We start from the raw sequence: 14,220 nt of genomic DNA on the forward strand, positions 1-14,220 counted from the left end.
TACATCACTGGCTATTTTTCACTGGGCTAGGTTTAGGATGACGGATAGCCTGTGGAGCTTCGCTTAGGTTATATATTTACTACAGCCAAGGCTGAGTTATGTCAGAATCAGGCAGCAGCATTGTGTAATAGCGGACTGTTGACCAAAACATGCAGGCTATTTCTGAGGTTAAAACCCCAGGTGGAATATGTTACTCTTCTGTTGTTGTGCAGTTCACATGCATTCGAAAATTCAGTTCGCCATGAATAACATTAGGCGAAACTCTAGGGCCACCCAAATAAAGTTGTATAGCAAGTCTACTAAGCTATGAGTTGATTTACTGTTTCAATGGAAGCATCCTCCATCTAGCTAGTAATTCACAGTATCCTCTCCTCTCCGCCAAGCTGTTCACACCATTAGATGAACCCTCGAATGTGACATTATCACTCTAGGAATTAACCCCAGGTGTAGCACTTATTTCTCAATGACAGAAACGCATATAGTAGTAGATCACCCCAACAAAACATTCCCAAATTACAAACTCTTAAATAAAATTTTTATTATATTAAGTTGTTCAAAAAGCTGGGTTTGAGGTTCTCCCCAAATCAGCTCTAACTTCAGAAGAAATCCCACAATGCCCCGTGGTCATCGTCACACTATCTAAAATTGAACAATTATTTGAAATGTCCTCACTTGCACTAGGTTAATGTGGTTTTAGCCACAAGCACAAATCTGTAAGTGTTACCAAAATCTGATATTTGTAAAAATGTGGGACATTTGTGAGAATGAGGAAGGCGAATTGGGCGTCTACTCGTCAATTTGCAGGGTAATGCAAATTGGAAAGAGTGCTTGGAAAGAGTGCTTCAGCAAGAAGTTGCTTCTCAAAGTGGATGCTGTACCTACCATCAACGTCACTTCTAAATCATCTCAAACAGCCAGCAGCAACAGCAGAGGCCGAGCATTATCATGGGTTACAGTCAGGATGGAAATCAATCAGGTAAGTAAAAGTCAAAGAGCTAACTTGCTACCTCTCTGCTAATGTTAGCGAGCGCATTTAGCTCACGTCTTCCATGTAAATAACACAAATAAAATGAACCAAATGTAAACATGTCTGCCAGCTCTTCGTAGCTAACTACTGATGCTGTCATAATATAAACAGTACAATCTTAAGGGAAAACATAGTTTTGGCTGCGATGGTGGTCACTGTTACAGTATAAAGCAAGTTTTCAAGGTGTTTGTGGGGGCTGCGCATTGCGATAATTCGGTATTTCTGTGGCTCCGGGGGTGTTTTCTACATAGCCTGCCGAGTGTGGGCTAAACTGAAATTTGATGCTTGGAGGGGTGGATTTTGCTCAGTGGGAATGTTTATTTTTGGATCTTACGATCAATGTTGTCACAGTTGCTTCTTGTTCTTGTTGAAGAGGCAGCTGCTAACGTTAGCTTGCTATAGCTAGCTATCCTCTTCCTCCATCTTGGCGTCCACATCACTAAGGACTTAACATGGACCACACACCCCCGCACAGTCATGAAGAGGGCACGGCTGTGCCTCTTCCCCCTGAGGAGGCTGAAAAGATTTGGCATGGGCCCTCAGATCCACAAAAAGTTATACAGCTGAACCATCGAGAGCATCTTGACTGGCTGCATCACCGCTTTGTATGGCAATGCACCGCCCTTGACTGCAAAGCGCTACAAAGGGTGGTGCTCACAACCCAGTACATCTCTGGGACCGAGCTCCCCGCCATCCAGGACCTCTATATCAGGCGGTGTCAGAGGAAGGCCGGAAAAATTGCCAAAGACTCCAGACTGTTCACTCTGATACCGTCCAGCAAACAGTACCCGGAGTATCGACTCTCGGACCAACAGGCTCCAAGACAGCTTCTACCCCCAAGCCATAAGACTGCTAATTAGCCAGACTGCTAAATAGTAAATTAAAGGTACCCAAACAATCTGCACTGACTATCTTGCACAGACCCTACGCACAATCACTAGAATTGAAATACACATCATATACAGTTGAAGTCTGAAGTTTACATACACCTTAGCCAAATAGATTTTAACTCAGTTTTTCACAATTCCTGACATTTAATCCTAGTTAAAATTCCCTGTCTTAGGTCAGTTAGGATCACCACTTTATTTTAAGAATGTGAAATGTCAGAATAATAGTAGAGCAAATTATTTCTTTCAGCATTTATTTCTTTCATCACATTCCCAGTGGGTCAGAAGTTTACATACACTCAATTAGTATTTGGTAGCATTGCCTTTAAATTGTTTAACTTGGGTGAAACATTTTGGGTAGCCTTCCACAAGCTTCCCACAATAAGTTGGGTGAATTTTGGCCCATTCCTCCTGACAGAGCTAGTGTGACTGAGTCAGGTTTGTAGGCCTCCTTGCTCGCTCACGCTTTTTCAGTACTGCCAACAAATTTTCTATAGGATTGATGTCAGGGCTTTGTAATGGCCACTCCAATACCTTGACTTTGTTGTCCTTAAGCCATTTTGCCACAACTTAACCTTTCTTGATAGCATCCCGTCGTTTCTGCTCGGCCTGGGATCATTGATTACCAATTAGTCTGGAGCTAGCCCTTGCTAGGCCCATCTCCCGGCTAGCCGAAGAGGTCCATCAGCCACTTGGGCAACAATACCTATTTTGCCAATTGGCCTAGACTCCTTTTACTGCCGACACGGAGCCCCATAGTTCTGTCATCACGACTGGACTACCGACGTAATTCGCCTGAGTGGGTTTTTCAACTGGCTCCTCCGATGCGACGTCCCCTGAATGCCAATCTGCTAGCCGCGGCCCGCTAGCTGTCTAGAGCATATCGAACTGTTAGCTGAAGAGGCCCATCGGACAAATTCTTTGGCCACTATACCTATTTTGTCAATTGGCCTCGACCCTTTAACCACACGAGGCCCTGCTGATCCATGACGACTGGTCTGCCGACGTAACAGCAAGAGGGGGCTACAACAGACTTCAAACGTCACAACATCCCTCTAAGGCCCTTCTGCTAGCTTGCTAGCCCCGGCCCGCTAGCTGTCTGAATCGCCGTGTCTCCAGCCCGTCCAGCTGCAAACTGGACCCTATGATCACTCGGCTACGCATGCCTCTCCCTAATGTCAATATGCCTTGTCCATTGCTGTTTTGGTTAGTAATTATTACCTTCTTTCACTGTAGAGCCTCTAGCCCTGCTCAATTCTCCTTAGTTAACCCTTTAGTTCCACCTCCCACATATGTGGTGACCTCACCTGGTTTAAATGATGTTTCTAGAGACAAAATCTCTCTCATCGTCACTCAATGCATAGGTTTACCTCCACTGTACTCACATCCTACCATACATTTGTCTGTACATTATGCCTTGAACCTATACTACTGTGCCCAGAAACCTGCTCCTTTTACTCTCTGTTCCGAACATACTAGACGACCAGTTCTTATAGCCTTTAGTCGTACCCTTACTCTACTCCTCCTCTGTTCCTCTGGTGATGTAGAGGTTAATCCAGGCCCTGCAGTGCCTAGCTCCACTCCCATTCTCCAGGCGCTATCATTTGTTGACTTCTGTAACCGTAAAAGCCTTGGTTTCATGCATGTTAACATTAGAAGACACCTCCCTAAGTTTGTTTTAGCACACTCGGCCAACTCGGATGTCCTAGCCTTGTCTGAATCCAGGCTTAGGAAGACTACCAAAAACCCTGAAATTTCCATCCCTAACTATAACATTTTCCGACAAGATAGAACTGCCAAAGTGGGCGGAGTTGCAATCTACTGCAGAGACAGTCTGCAGAGTTCTGTCATACTATCCAGGGCTGTACCAAAACAATTTGATCTTCTACTTTTAAAAATCCACCTTTCCAGAAACTAGTCTCTCACCGCTGCCGCTTGCTATAGACCACCTTCTGCCCCCAGCGGTGCCCTAGACACCATATGTGAATTGATTGTCCCCCATCTATCTCCTGAGCTTGTGAAGTTAGTAAACTGGGACATGCTTAACACCCCGGCTATCCTACAATCTAAGCTTGATGCCCTCAATCTCACAAATGATCAATAAACCTACCAGGTACAACCACAAATCTGTAAACTCGGGCACCCTCAAAGATATCGTCCTAATCAACCTGCCCTCCAAATACACCTCTGCTGTTTTCAATCAGGATCTCAGCGATCACTGCCTCATTGCCTGCGTCCGTAATGGGTCCACAGTCAAACAACCACCCCTCATCACTGTCAAACGCTCCCTAAAACACTTCAGCGAGCAGGCCTTTCTAATCGACCTGGCCCGGGTATCCTGGAAGGATATTGACCTCATTCCGTCAGTAGAGGATGCCTGGTTAATCTTTAAAAGTGCATTCCTCACAATCTTAAAATACACATGCACCGTTCAAAAATAATTTGAACAAGGAAATGATATAGCCCTTGTTCACTCCAGACCTGACTGCCCTTGACCAGCACAAAAACATCTTGTGTCGTACTGCATTAGCATCAAATAGCCCTCACGATACGCAACTTTTCAGGGAAGTTAGGAACCAATATACGCAGGCAAATTGAAAAAGCTAGCCTTTGCTTTCCTAACAGAAATTTGCATCCTGTAGCACAAACTCCAAAAAGTTCTGGGACACTGAAAAGTCCATGGACAATAAGAGCACCTTCTCCCAGCTGCCCACTGCACTGAGGCTAGGAAACACTGTCACCACCGATAAATCCGCGATAATTGAAAAGCATTTTTCTATGGCTGGCCATGCTTTCCATCTGGCTACCGATACCCTGGTCAACAGCCCTTCACCCCCCACAGCAACTTGCCCAAGCCTCCCCCATTTCTCCTTCACCCAAATCCAGATAGCTGATGTTCTGAAAGAGCTGCAAAATCTGGACCCCTACAAATCAGCTGGGCTAGACAATCTGGACCCTCTCTTTCTAAAATGATCCACCAAAATCATTGCAACCCCTATTACTAGCCTGTTCAACCTCTTTTCCGTATCGTCTGAGATCCCCAAAGATTGGAAAGCTGCCACGGTCATCCCCCTCTTCAGAGGGGGAGACACTCTAGACCCAAACTGCTACAGACCTATATCTATTCTACCCTGCCTTTCTAAGATCTTCGAAAGCCAAGTTCACAAACAAATCACCAACCATTTCGAATCCCACCGTACCTCCTCCGCTATGCAATCTGGTTTCCGAACTGGTCATGGGTGCACCTCAGCCACGCTCAAGGTCCTAAACGATATCATAACCGTCATCGATAAGAGACAATACTGTGCAGCCGTATTCATCGACCTGGCCAAGGCTTTCGACTCTGTCAATCACCACATTCTTATCGGCAGACTCAACAGCCTTGGTTTCTCAAATGATTGCCTCGCCTGGTTCACCAACTACTTCTCTGATAGAGTTCAATGTGTCAAATCAGATGGCCTGTTGTCCGGGCCTCTGGCAGTCTTTATGGGGGTGCCACAGGGTTCAAGCCTCGGGCCGACTCATTTCTCTGTATACATCAATGATGTTGCTCTTGCTGCTGGTGATTCTCTGATCCACCTCTACGCAGACGACACCATTCTGTATACATCTGGCCCTTCTTTGGACACTGTGTTAACTAACCTCCAGACGAGCTTCAATGACATACAACTCTCCTTCCGTGGCCTCCAACTGCTCTTAAACACAAGTAAAACTAAATGCATGCTCTTCAACCGATCGCCGCCCACACCTGCCCGCCCGTCCAGCATCACTACTCTGGACGGTTCTGACTTAGAATATGTGGACAACTAAAAATACCTAGGTGTCTGGTTAGACTGTAAACTCTCCTTCCAGACTCACATTAAGCATCTCCAATCCAAAATTAAACCCAGAATCAGCTTCCTATTTCGCTACAAAGAATCCTTCACTCCTGCTGTCAAACATACCCTCGTAAAACTGCCGTATCCTACCGATCCTTGACTTCGGCGATATCATTTACAAAATAGCCTCCACAACTCTACTCAGCAAATTGGATGCAGTCTATCACAGTGCCATCCATTTTCTCACCAAAGCCCCATATACTACCTACCACTGCGACCTGTAAGCTCTCGTTGGCTGGCCCTCGCTTCATATTCGTCGCCAAACCCACTGGCTCAAGGTCATCTATAAGTCTTTGCTAGGTAAAGCCCCACCTTATCTCAGCTCACTGGTCACCATAGCAGCACCCACCCGTAGCACGTGCTCCAGCAGGTATATTTCACTGGTCACCCCCAAAGCCAATTCCTCGTTTGGCTGCCTTTCCGTCCAGTTCTCTGCTGCCAATGACTGGAACGAACTGCAAAAATCACTGAAGCTGGAGACTCATCTCCCTCACTAGCTATAAGCACCAGCTGTCAGAGCAACTCACAGATCACTGCACCTGTACATAGCCCATCTGTAAATAGCCCATCCAACGACCTCATCCCCATACCGTTATTTGATTTATTTTGCTCCTTTGCACCCCAGTTTCTCTACTTGCACACTCATCTTCTGCACATTTATCACTCCAGTGTTTAATTGCTATATTGTAATTATTTCGCCACTATGGCCTATTTATTGCCTTACCTCCCTTATCCGACCTCATTTGCACACACTGTATATAGACTTTTTCTATTGTATTATTGACTGTATGTTTTTTTTATTCCATGTGTAACTTTGTGTTGTTGTTTGTGTCGCACTGCTTTGCTTTATCTTGGCCAGGTCGCAGTTGTAAAGGAGAACTTGTTCTCAACTAGCCTACCTGGTTAAATAAAGGTGAAATAAAAACATTTAAAATAAAAATGCCCATTTGGAAAACCCATTTGCGACCAAGCTTTAACTTCCTGACTGATGTCTTCAGATGCTGTTTCAATATATCCACATAATTTTCCATCCTCGTGATGCCATCTATTTTGTTAAGTGCACCAGTCCCTCCTGCAGAAAAGTACCTTCACAACATGATGCTGCCACCCCCGTGCTTCACGGTTTGATGGTGTTCTTCAGCTTGCAAGCCTCCCCCTTTTTCCTCCAAACATAAGGATGATCATTATGGCCAAACAGTTCTATTTTTGTTTCATCAGACCAGAGGACATTTCTCCAAAAAGTACAATTTTTGTCCCCATGTGCAGATGCAATCCGTAGTCTAGCTTTTTTAAGGATGGTTTTGGAGCAGTGGCTTCTTCCTTGCTGAGTGGCCTTTCAGGTTATGTCGATATAGGACTCGTTTTACTGTGGATATAGATACTTTTGTACCCGTTTCCTCCAGTATCTTCACAAGGTCCTTTGCTGTTGTTCTGGGATTGATTTGCACTTTCCGCAACAAAGTACGTTCATCTCTAGGAGACAGAACACGTCTCCTTCCTGAGTGATACGACAGCTGCGTGGTCCCATGGTGTTCATTCTTGCATACTATTGTTTGTACAGATGAACGTGGTACCTTCAGGCGTTTTGAAATTGCTCCCAAGGATGAACCAGACTTGTGGAGGCCCACCAATTTTTTTTCTGAGGTCTTGGCTGATTTCTTTTGATTTTCCCATGATGTCAAGCAAAGAGGCACTGAGTTTGAAGGTAGGCCTTGAAATACATCCAGTTAAACCTCCAATTGACTCAAATTATGTCAATTAGCCTATCAGAAGCTTCTAAAGCCATGACATCATTTTATGGAATTTTCCAAGCTGTTTAAAGGCACAGTCAACTTAGTGTATGTAAACTTCTGACCCACTGGAATTGTGATACAGTGAATTATAAGTGAAATGATCTGTCTGTAAACAATTGTTGGAAAAATTACTTGTGTCATGCACACAGTAGATGTCCTAACCGACTTGCCAAAACTATAGTTTGTTAACAAGAAATGTGTGGAGTGGTTGAAAAACGAGTTTTAATGACTCCAACCTAAGTATGTAAACTTCCGACTTCAACTGTACACACTCGCTCACACACACTGAACTGTCATTCTTACACAAAACCCTCCTACATTCACAAACACCACATATACACACACACACGCATACCGACACAACAAAAACACATACATACCCACACGTCAGTTGCTGCTGCTACTCTGTTCTTTATTTTACTCATTATTATCTATCCAGATGCCTAGTCACTTTACCCTGCCTTCATGTACATATCTACCTTGTACCTCTGCATGTTGATCTCTGGTACTCCCTGTACTGTATATAGCTCCATTATTGTCTATTTTATTCCTCATGTTAGTCACTATTTAAATGTATTATTTTATAAACTCTGCATCGTTGGAATGGTTCGTAAACAAGCACTTCACTGTAAAGTCTACACCAGCATACCTCCTCCTATATTATATATTTTTTTTGGGGGGGGGGGGTTAGAGGTAATGTAAACAGTTACCCCCACCCCAGTGACCGAAAACAATAAATGTCTGCCTAACAACCAACAATCCTCCATCTCAGCAATGAGGATCAAACCTAACCATCTGTCCCGCTAACATACGACACATTATATTTCAACCATGCCCCCCCCCCACACACGTAGAGACCTCTCCATCTGTATACCACACTGCCCTCATCCTATATCACACCAGATACAAGACAGATGGAAGAAAAAAAAACAGACAGGGTAGTTTGAATTAAGGCTATTTATCAAACGTCACTTTCCCACCTATGGCTTTATTTACTGCTGGGTCCTGCTTAGTGTTGGGGACCTTTTGAATTCTGACTCCATCCCCTGGCCTCCTGCTCGGAGTCCTTCTTGTGTGACTAACAGTGTGTGCGTACGCCAGTGTGAGACAATGGTGAGGTAGTGGGTGTGTGTGTGTGTTCGTTTGTGCGTGTGGTCGTTTATGCATGTGCTAGCGAGCGCGTGAGACAGAGAGACTCACACTGAGGTTCCTGTCCCAGATCTGGATGGTTCCGTCCTGGCAGCCGGCTGCCGCCAGCTTCCCGTCTCGGCTGTAGGTGCAACATGTGGGCGTGACTTTCTTCCCCTGCAGGGAGCGGGGTTTGAAGCACATCTTGTGCTTCTTGTTAGAGCTCAGGTCCCATGTGCGAACAGTACTGAGAACACAGTGAGAGAGGGGAGAGGTTTACGAACCAACACACAGATGCCGAAACGACACATAATATTAACATAGTGTATTCGGAACGTATTCAGACCTCTTGAATATTTCCACATTGTGTTACTTTACAGCCTTATTCTAAAATGGATTAAATAAATAAAAATCCTCATCAATCTACACACAATACCCCATAAGGACTAAGTGGAAACAGGTTTTTAGAAATTGTTCAACATTAATTAAAACAAAAATACCTTATTTATGTAAGTATTCAGACCCTTTGCTATGAGACTTCGAAATTGAGTTCAGGTGCATCCATTTTCCATTGATCATCCTTGAGATGTTTCTACAACTTGGATTGGAGTCCACCAGTGGTAAATTCAATTGATTGGACATGATTTGGAAAGGCACACACCTGTCTATATAAGGTCCCACAGTTGACAGTGCATGTCAGAGAAAAAACGAAAGCCATGAGGTCGAAGGAATTGTATGTAGAGCTCCGAGACAGGATTGTGTCGAGGCACAGATCTGGGGAAGGGTACCAAGACATTTCTGCAGCATTGAAGGTCCCCAAGAACTCAGTGGCCTCCATCATTCTTAAATGGAATAAGTTTGGAACCACCAAGACTCTTCCTAGAGCTGGCCAACCGGCCAAACTGCGCAATCGGGGGAGAAGGGCCTTGGTCAGGGAGGTGACCAAGAACCCGATGGTCACTCTGACAGTGCTCCAAAGTTCCTCTGTGGAGATGGGAGAACCTTCCAGAAGGACAACAATCAGGCCTTTATGCTAGAGTGGCCAGACGGAAGCCACTCCTCAGTAAAAAAGGGACATGACAGCCCACTTGGAGTTTGACAAAAGGCTCCTAAAGGACTCAGACCATGAGAAACAAGATTCTTTGGTCAATTGAACTCTTTGGCCTGAATGCTAAGTCACATCAGGAAGAAACCTGGCACCATCCCTACAGTGAAGCGTGGTGGTGGCAGCATTATGCTGTGGAAATGTTTTTCAGCGTCAGGGACTGGGAGACTAGTCAGGATCGAGGGGAAAAAGGAACGGAGCAAAGTACAGAGAGATCCTTGATGAAAACCTGCTCCAGAGCTTGAGAGGATCTGCAGAGAAGAACGGGAGAAACTCCCCAAATACAGGTGTGCCAAGCTTGAGGCGTCATACTCAAGAAGACTCGAGGCTGTAATCGCTGCCAAATGTGCTTCAACAAAGTACTGAGTAAAGGGTCTGAATACTTGTGGTATTCCAGTTTCTTAAAATTTCTCATTATGGGGTGTTGTGTGTTGATTGATGAGTGGAAAATAACAATTTAATCCATCTTAGAATGAGGCTGTAACGTAACAAAACGTGGAAAAAGTCAAGGGGTCTGAATACTTTCCGGATGCACTGTATCAGTAGTAGCCCTAACCTCTGTGCACAATATCCCCGACTAGAAATTCCTCAAATCCATTAACAATCACAACATACCACTGTTCCATTATCATCCAAGTATTCTGACAGCTCTCCTATTACAACTCCACAATTCCTATCAGCCAGTAACTCACATCATATAGATGTTCCCTAGTCTCTGAGCCTCCTTCCCATACCCCTCCATATCGTATCAGCCAGATATGTGTTGAAGGATGAGAGGTTATGGAACGGAGCAGAGAGACAGAACACTAGATCAGCCTGACAGGCGTGTCTGAAGCCTCCATGAAGTCCTGATTTCATTCCCTACATCTGCTCAACACATTATTGAACCGTGCTGCAGACAGATGCCGCAGGATGGGAAGAATTAAAAAACAAACATACATATTACTAACACCGATATGTACACAAACACAGCGGAGCTGGTTGTATACGGTTGAGTCAGTTCTAAGTGTTGAACCAAATATTGACTTGGCTACTAGGAGAGGAGTGATACAGGGACAGGGTGGTACAAGTCAATGGAGGCATATTGAGGGAGGTTGCATATATTCTCTGTAATTCCTTGAAAAGGTGATAAAAAAAAAGAACACATTAAAATCATCCTACACAATTTTACCCAGATTAGAAATTCTAAGGTTTCTAAAGCATGTACAAGCGCCTACAAACTTTTAAAAAAACAAGGGCTTGGTCTCTGTTAAAAAATATAACTTTTTGAAGAATAACGGGTTACACATGTTCCTGCGTAGTTTGGGAAAAATATTACTAATATTTTGTTATATTCTTATTATAAAATACATGTATGTTGACTGATCAGGTCCTGATTGAATGAATTAATAACGCATTTCTTTGTGATGGTGTATATTCAATGGATTTACTCAAATAGACGGCCACCCACATCTGCACACCCCTATTCCCACCCGTCACCGGTGCCGGGCTGCACAACGCTATGTATAAAAGAAGTATGCCGCTAAAGTGGTGAAAAGAAATGACTGTTTGAAAGGGTGTCATGTAAACATTGCAAGGTTTTTTTCTACAGGTAACAAACCATAAATTTGATCTGAAATATGTATACGTGTCAGACAGGCTCAAAGCAGGCATTCTGCAGCTTTTAAAACATACCAAAGTGGACATTGGACAGTCATGTGACTGGGACCACCAAGGCCTGTAGGGTCAGAGGGGAAAGGAAGTGTAACCTTTAACCTCACCAACACGGTTGGTTTCCCATCCTAAGGATGCCCTAAGGAGGTAAGTTCCACACGCCTCAACATTATAACCTTCACCTCACTTAACACAGACGCTCAGTAGTTCACCCTTCTAAAGAGGTTGAGGAGATAGACAAGAGGAGGGGGGAGGAAAAGGGAGTACAGGATGAGAAAAAAATAGAGCGAGAGATAGAGATGGAGTAGAGAGGAGAGAGCAGAGGGGACAGTAAAGAGGGGAAAGGAGGATGGGGAAGTGGAAGCCGACTTGCACAAACATGAGTCAGAGGGCAGACACTAGAGGCGCCTGGTGCCGTGTGTCAGTCTAGCAGACCAGCCGTGCCAATGTATGTCTCTCTGACCCGTGTATGTCTCTCTTGCATGTGTGTCTCTCTGAACCACTGCCTGTTTCAACAGGCCTGACCCTTGGGGGTCACAGGGTCAGGAGAGGAGCATAAACACACAGAGTGGCAGAGCTGCTACTAACAGCCAGGCATGGATTCCTCCACGGCTCGCTACACACTACAACAGTCAGAGACACACTCAACTGTGTTTAGATAAGTTTGACAAGGTGACACAGATGCCAGCCAAAGACAGATCGTCTGAGGGAGTATTGGCAGTTGTTTAATAAACCTCACAAATTTACAAGCGTTTAATAATGTTGCTAGCACAATGTGATTTCAGGCTGATCCTCATACTAGCAACAAAACAGTGAACATGTTTAGTGCGTGATGTGAATTTGTATGTGAATGTTGCATTCGTGTGTGTGTGTACGCATTGCATACGTGTCGTAGATGACAGGAGTGTGCAGGGTGACAGATCGTTCCACCTGCTCGCTCACAGACGTCTGTATTCTGTTTACATAGGAGCCTAGGCGTCTGTCCAGACACTAAAGACAACAAAACTTTTCACGTAGCAGCACACAACACCAGGAATTCAATTCATCTCAGCCAGCCTCTTTCTAAAACATGGCCCTGATGGCTGACGGCAGGAGCAGAGGCCACCGCCACCCCACCACGGCTGGGCCGATCCTGGGTCTCTCACACACCTCAGCAGCTAGGCAAGCAGAGGCTGGGAAGGAAGCGGCGTACGGTGAGGCTGCTCTACCACAAATTAGGTGGGAAGTTGTAGGGATTCAAGGAATGGCAGCAAAGTAATGCAAAACCTAGTGGATTGTAAACTACAGGTGCACTCAAGTTATTTATGTGCTGCACCTCATGTTTCTTCTAATTATTATTTTGGTGACCCTCTAACATCACCCGCTTTAGAAGGGTTCTACGTTCCTGTGTGATGAACGAACAACTTAGCAACCATCTCACAAGTCGCAACTCAATTCTTTTCAATGAAGTGACAAAACATTCATGTACAGAATAATAAAGAAACCAAAACACGGAGGGGCACACAAAGTATCACGCCACCCTTTCTTTCCCTTCCCCAACAAGCCTGTTTTCGCCTCAATCAGCGCTCCCCTTTTCCTGTGTAAGCGCTTAAAGACCCAGAGGGGCATTCGTGATAAAAGACAAGAGCCATACAGCCTCAGTCATGCGTGTGTGGTTTACTAGGTAACACAGCCGTTCACACATCAACCCAGGGTTTAGGCCCCACCCACCTCTCCCCCACCTCCTCTCTGCCTTCAGATGCTATCTGTGGGACAGTCTTTAGGTCTGCCAGGGCCGGGTGGCTGGGATTATGGGAAAGCTCCCCAGATGGAGGGATAAGGAGGAGAGGAATAAAGGACAGGCTGATCAAAGCGCAGGGGCCTCTGTGTGTCAGGCTGTGTTAGAATGGCTGGGGGCCCGGGGAGGGGGCCCGGCTGTGGGGTCCGCTGAGGCTCTGTTATAATCACTGATAGGGATTAGAGAGGAAAATGGAAGCTACTCCATCTCAGAGGATGTACAAGATAAGAAGGGGAAAGTAACTGCTGGATGTCAAATAGGAAGTGGAGCAGTCAAGAGACATAGATGAACACAGTAGGTTCAACCAGACATCCAGGTGAGGCCGGATAAGATGTTAGTGCACCAACTTAGTGCACAAACATAGTATACAGAATAAAATATACAGAACATTGCTATTATTTGATATTCTTGTCATAGCAGCGGGAAGTACCCCGTGAAAAATCAGAATATATTTAATTTTTTACAACAACAAAAAAGTAGTGCCATGGGCCTTTACTAGTATTAGCGGACCGATATAAACGTCTGTAGCGCTGGCAAAAACATTTTTTCAGCATCTCCACTTCGGAAAAAAAAGTAGTTGTATAACTAAGAACAGTATCTTGCAGGATTCAATAGTTGTAATTGTAGTTGTTGCCCTGTCCCTTTCTCGGCGATTGTCATTCTAATGGCATTCATTAAAACAAAAAAAACCTGTCCTCAAACATTCACATCAAAAGATGCAAAGTTACGGACAAAGACAAAACATTCACATCAAATATTTTTATAACACGGAAAACAAACACTTTTTGTACAGTCATAATTTACTGTATGCACTCACTACTACTGTAAGTTGCTCTGGATAAGAGCGTCTACTAACATGGAAAAGGAATGAATAGACAATCAGTTTTCACATAGAAATAAGATGCATTTGCAAAGTATTTCAAGAAATTGTAAAAATAATTTTTATATTCCGCAAGTATTATCAGATTAACT

At 44.5% G+C, this 14,220-nt stretch overlaps 1 protein-coding gene across 1 annotated transcript in view; it reads right to left on the reverse strand.

Moving 5' to 3' along the window:
- Nucleotides 1-14,220, reverse strand: part of wdr70 (WD repeat domain 70) — an 83,346-nt gene that overhangs the window by 39,751 nt on the left and 29,375 nt on the right. The window contains exon 10 of the mRNA XM_029709018.1: nt 8,786-8,960. Within this exon, the coding sequence (XP_029564878.1) occupies nt 8,786-8,960 (175 nt within the window). The remainder of the gene's footprint in view (nt 1-8,785; nt 8,961-14,220) is intronic.

The sequence above is a fragment of the Salmo trutta genome, chromosome 23 (assembly GCF_901001165.1).
Source record: "Salmo trutta chromosome 23, fSalTru1.1, whole genome shotgun sequence".
NCBI lineage: Eukaryota > Metazoa > Chordata > Actinopteri > Salmoniformes > Salmonidae > Salmo > Salmo trutta.